Source organism: Chiloscyllium plagiosum, chromosome 17, assembly GCF_004010195.1.
Source record: "Chiloscyllium plagiosum isolate BGI_BamShark_2017 chromosome 17, ASM401019v2, whole genome shotgun sequence".
Taxonomy (NCBI): Eukaryota; Metazoa; Chordata; class Chondrichthyes; order Orectolobiformes; family Hemiscylliidae; genus Chiloscyllium; species Chiloscyllium plagiosum.
This window is the reverse complement of record NC_057726.1, coordinates 51,187,733-51,193,732: the sequence shown is the minus strand read 5'-3', so window position 1 is coordinate 51,193,732 and position 6,000 is coordinate 51,187,733. Positions and strand designations below refer to the sequence as shown.

Here is a 6,000-nt window from a genome sequence, read left to right as displayed (position 1 = left end):
CACCCGGAGGAAACCCACGCAGACACGGGGAGAATGTGCAAACTCCACACAGTCAGTCGCCTGAGTCGGGAATTGAACCCGGGTCTCTGGCGCTGTGAGGCAGCAGTGCTAACCACTGTGCCACCGTGCCGCCCAGTAGACCATGAGAAAAAATGTGCAGAGAGAACAAAGGCAAGAGTAGACTTTTCTCAATGCACTTCCACTTGGCCTCTTTTTCCATGACATCTCCTATAGTTGTTTCTGTTCACATCATTAAAAAAAACCTTCAAATAACTTATATATGAAAAAAAAACATTAACATACTTTGCCCTTGTTGCTGTAGCATTTTGATTCCCCAATGGACAAAGTCATGTCAGAAAAGTACATCCAGGTGTAGGCCTTGCAGTCAATGATACACTGATTTATGACAGTGGGAATGTGGGCTTTGTGTTGGGACCTGGGATCTCAGAGTGTTTAGACTTACGTTTTCATTTGGCTTTAGGCTTGTTTCTTAACTAAACTGTGGCTGTATCAGGCCAACATTGGCCTCTGTGGCAGCAAGATGCAGTTGGCCTGGTCATATTATACTCCTCATCTTCCCACCTCCTCTTCCTCCCTGTCAGAAAATGACAAGTAGCTTGCACCTTTGTCTTGCTAAACCTCCATTCCTCTCTGCAGCAGCATTTTGCTCAAGGGACAACAGACAACTAACATTCTGGAGATACTTACTGAAAGGTGTCCCAGATGTGGAAGGCATTTGATTCACATTTTCAGCAAGTTAATGACTTGCTCAAAGGTCATCCTTGCAGTGGTGTGTTTCATTCCAAATATTAGAGTTGATCTTTCTCTGTAGCTGTAACACTATATTCTGCATTCTGTTCTATCATCCTGATATACTTACGTAAAGTATCATTTGTCTGATTAGCACACGAAATAATACTTTTCACTGTATCTAGGTATGTGACAATAATAAATCAAATCAAAATCCCTTATTGGCAAGTTTCCTTCGGGTTTCATCATCTACATTCCTGGAAAGTAGGGATGTCTTTAAGGAATCACCTGCTCAGACTGGAGGGAGGCAAAAGTACCTGTGATGGACTAGACTAGTGCAATGTCAGAAGTCAGACAACACCAGATTATAGTTCAACAGGTTTATTTGAAATCACAAGCTTTCAAAGCGTTACCCTTTTGTCAGGTGAAGTGAGGAGAGAAACACACAGACACAGACTTTATAGGTGGAGAGATTAATGGGCAGAGAAAGTAAAAGATCAAACACGTGGTGTGAATGGAGTGTCGACAGGCTGAATAATAGGTCTCAGCAGGTGATCAAGAGTGTCAGACAGTGTGAGTAAAGTGCCCACAGCTGTATAACAAGCCAAGGGATGGCCTATAATCTGATTAAATGAGGCAGAGAGATAATTAAAAATAAGGTGGTGCTAGAGTCAAAACAAATGACTGGAATAACATAGTAGATATAACAGTCAAATGCTAAGGGTGTAACCAAAGTAATAAGTAATCCAAAACTGTACAAACTAATTAAGGTAGAGATATCATAACAATTTATCAAGGTAATGATGTCAAAACAGGACAGTAAGGAATATTTTACAGATACAGGACAGTGTTGTGGGGTCACATGTAGCGCAACATGAACCCAAGATCATAGTTGAGGTTGTCTTTATGCGTATGGAACCTGACTATCAGTTTCTGCTTGGCAATTCTGCACTGTTGTATATCTCGAAGGCCGCCTTGGAGGATGCTTACCCGAAGATTGGAGGCAGAATGTCCCTGACCGCAGAAGTGCTCTCTGACTGGGAGGGAACATCCCTGTTTGGCAATTGTCACATGGTGTTCATTCATCCATTGTTGTAGCATCTGCACAGTCTCATCAATATACCATGCCTCGGGGCATCCTTGCCTGCACCATATGAGGTCAACAATGTTGGCCAAGTCACATGACTACCTGCTGTGTATGTGGTGGGTGGTATTCCTACATGTAATGGTAGTATCCATATTGATGATCTGACACATCTTGCAGTGGTTGCCATGGTGTTGTGATCGATGTTGTTCTGAAGGCTGGGTAGTTTGCTGCGAATAGTGTTAAGGTTTGAAGGTGAGAAGTGGAGGCGTAGGGATGATCTTGGCGAGATGCTCATCGTCATCAATGACATTTTGATGGCTGTGAAGAACATGGTATAGTTTCTCCACTCCTAGAAAGCACTGGACAACAAAGGGTACTCTATTGGTTGTACTCTGTGTCTGCCTTCTGAGGCATTCGTTGCAGTTTTTCGGTGTGGCATGTCAGAGCTGGTGATCGATGAGTTGAGCACTGTATCCTGTTCTCATGAGGTCATCCTTCAACATCTTTAGGTGTCCGTTGTGTTCCTTCTCATCTGAACAGATTCTGTGTGTACCTAGTGCTTGTCCCTATGGAGTGGCTGCTTTAACATGTTTAGGTGGAAGCTAGAAAAATGCAACATCATAAAATTTATCCATGGGTTTGTGTTAGAGTGAGGTACTGAGGTGTCCGTCCTTGATGGAGATGCGTGTGTCCAAGAACGAGTCTGATACTGAGGAGTAGTCCATGGTAAGTCTGATGGTGAGATGAAACGTGTTGATATCACTGTGTAGTCACTTCAGTGATTTGTCGCCATGAGTCCAAATGGCATTCATGCATCCGGTGTATAGCATTGGTTGGAGGTCCTGCTCAGCGAAGAAGTCTTGCATGGAAATTTTGACATATTGGGGTGCAAATTTGGTCCCTATGGCTGCTCTGTGTGTGCTCCACTCACACCATTGCTATGATCTTTTTATCTTGCTCCTCGGATGCTGCCTGACCTGCTGTGCTTTTCCAGCACCACTCTAATCTAGACTCTGATCTCCAGCTTCTGCAGTCCTTGTTTTTGCCTATGATCTTTTTATCTCTCTGCTTATCGATCTCTCTTCCTATAAATTCTGTGCCTGTGTGCGTCTCTCTCACTTCACCTGATGAAGAGGCAACGCTTTGAAAGCTTGTGATTTCAAATAAACCTGTTGGACTATAACTTGGTGTCACCTGGCTTCTGACTTTGTCCACCCCAGTCCAACATGAGCACCTCCACACCATAGACTAGTGTAGGTTACAAGAGCTATACGGTCTTCCACATGCAAAACTAATAAACTTATAGCAGTTACAAATGATATGTGTGTTAAAGGAATGGAATCTTTTCCATTTGATGAATGCTGCAGGATTTCTTGTTGGATTATCAAGGTACCTTGATTGCACATTTGTACATATGAGCCATTGAACCCTACTATAGAAAGGCAAGAGTTTTTGTGCCTGACTGTCCAGTTACTGTTAAAGTACACATGTTGCACAAAGTGGGATATACCAGGCTAGATGTTACAAATATGTGTCCTTGGTGTTTGGCTTTGCACCCACCTCTGAGTTCACCCCCATAATCGAGTGTGATTGGGCAGGCAATGAATTTGGAAGACCACACACCATGTGTAAATAAATAATTAAGAGTCAATAAAGATCATTAAAAGGCAGATCGCAAGATGGACTTCCTTGTTCAGTCTACTCGCAGAATTTTATGGGTGAACAGGCAGTTGGCCAACTGCTGAGTTTTCTTCCAGAGCAGAACAGGGTGAGCATCTCAACACGTCACCCCATAATTATCTGTGAATTAGGAAGTAGATCCTTGGGCTCCAGATTATGGCTTACAGATGTTCCCAGTTGAAGGAGTTGGAAGTGAAGACTTTCAAGGCTGTGGTACTTTGAAGGCCAGTGTTTAGCATGCCCACTCAGGAGGCCTTCTGCCAAGAGGCTGAAAATATCCAAAATACATTGATGTAAGAGTCTGATTCTCCTGAAGCAACTGTTGCTCAAATATGCCAATGAAGCTGATCTTCTCAACACTTTGTATACATGTTTTCTGGGTATTTCTTCATTCAGACTATAGCTCTGTGTCCTAGCTGTCAGGCCTGTGGAGTGGCACATGGCTGCTGAAAAGGCAGAGGTTGCTTGCTGCTCCTGGTCTCTCTGCTAGTTCTCTTGCTCCTCATTAGAAATTGATTGGTGACGTAAACCTCTCCCATTCTGCAATGAAGGAGGGGGTCAGCTGAGTTTACAGTAAGGTAACTAATGGGCAAATTAAGTCAAATGGCTTTTAAAAAATTGCTCTTGTCCTGGATACCAGAAAAATTGTACTCTCGCAATTTGCTGAAGTAAAAAATTATGAAGTAAAGATTCTTTATTCTACAAGCATCAAGCTACAAAATCAATATCTATGTGGAATTAAACCTCGAGCACACATCTGGGTGAGGAAATCCTTTCTCGGTCTCGCCCTCTCTCCATGATGCCTCTTTTGCACAAAAGCAACACGTTTTCCTTCATTTACCCCTAAAGCTCTCCTGCTTGATTCCCTTCTCTTACTATCAACACTTGGAGGCCATTTTATTTATTTTTTCTTTTTTTTTCTTTATATTTAACCCCCACACTATCGCCTAACTGCGGTAGTGCTTATTTTATCCCCAGCACCCATGATGTGTGTGTGTGCAGGTGTGAGACACAGTGAAAGACACAAAGTGCACAAATCTTTATTCAAATTCCACCACCAGGAAGATAGGAGAACACCCGGGTGGCCAGTGACAAACACTGCCCTTCACATCAAAGGGCAGTGCTGTGTGATCGAAACAGTGAAGGGGAGGGTAGGGACTAAATCAAAATAGAGTTGGAGGGAGAAATGATGCACTCCACTCCCTGCGGCCCACACCTCTCCCTGAACAACTCCAAGATGTTGGTCGACACCGCGTGCTTCTTCTCCAAGGACACCCGGGCCCTAACGTAACCGCGGAAGAGGGGCAGGCATGGAGGCCATTTTACACTGTCGCATGCCAATTTAGTAATCAATGACATTCCACTTTACCAGCCTTAATGACATTGATAAAAATCAGGAAATCTGTGTCTGTGCAGTTAAAACTAGAATGAATAGGTTAATTGCCACTTAATTGCTATGTAACATTTATATATCTGACCTAGCTCCTTCAAGGGAATTTCCCACTTTCTTCCGAATGTGTGCCTGTTAAAAGCAGAAGAAAATGGAAACTTCCTGGGTTTCCCACATGCTGCTATTTTTCAGAGCTTTAACCTCCACATTTAGCCAAGTCCATCCAAACCCTACCACCTCCCCACCGCGCCTCCCCCTCGAAAAGCCCCCACCTCATGCAGAGAATATCAAACTATAACTGCATGGCGTGTGTACTGATGTGTGATTATTTACAATGTCCATTTTACATTTTTGGGTTTTTAATCAAGATCATTTTCTTGTTCCGCTTCTCAGACCACTCCCCTAATGATGTCTAGAGATTAGTATCCCACAGAGAGAAAAAAGACATTTGCACACATTTCACTTGATTAGTTGTTAAACTCACGTCCCAGTGAATTGGCATGAGGCAGTTTAATAATAAAGTCAGTGCTGTCTACTCCTACTAGCAGTTTAAGAAACAATACAGAATGCTCTGAAAAGCATTTAAGATTAATTATCTTACAATCTAGTGTGTAAGATTATTTGCTTAAAATCTAGCTAATTTCAGCATGCATAAGATTTGATCAAAAATCCCATGTGGACAGTCCCCAGATTCAGTCACCATCAAACGTGGTCTAGTAGATGATGTGGTTGTTGTACCTTGCTTGGTGTAGTAAATGATATGGGCATACAAAAGAAATATGTTTAAAGTACATAAGTGTGCAGGTTATAGCAACATTCTTACCTTTAATTTGACAGGCTGAAATAAAACAGCTCCTGGATACCACTCTTGACAGTATCTCAACCACTCAGAAGGCCTTGTCATTTTTGGTGAAGTTTGAAAAGTAAGTCTGAACATGTCACTACGTCTTTGAAGAATCTGTATCCTTCCATTTTCTTTTAAAAGTGCTGTAGACAACATATCTTATTCAATAAATGCTTTCCAATCTGCAAGTACTGTGCAGATTTGCTTTTTGCACTTTCTCGCCTCATGATTTTCACAACCACTGATTTA

General features: G+C 42.4%; 1 protein-coding gene across 1 annotated transcript in view; it reads left to right on the top strand.

Annotated features, from left to right (window-relative positions):
- The window catches only part of LOC122558738 (dynein axonemal heavy chain 5-like), a 274,642-nt gene that overhangs the window by 43,280 nt on the left and 225,362 nt on the right, over positions 1 to 6,000 (top strand). Inside the window, exon 13 of the mRNA XM_043707530.1 lies at positions 5,745 to 5,830. Within this exon, the coding sequence (XP_043563465.1) occupies positions 5,745 to 5,830 (86 nt within the window). The remainder of the gene's footprint in view (positions 1 to 5,744; positions 5,831 to 6,000) is intronic.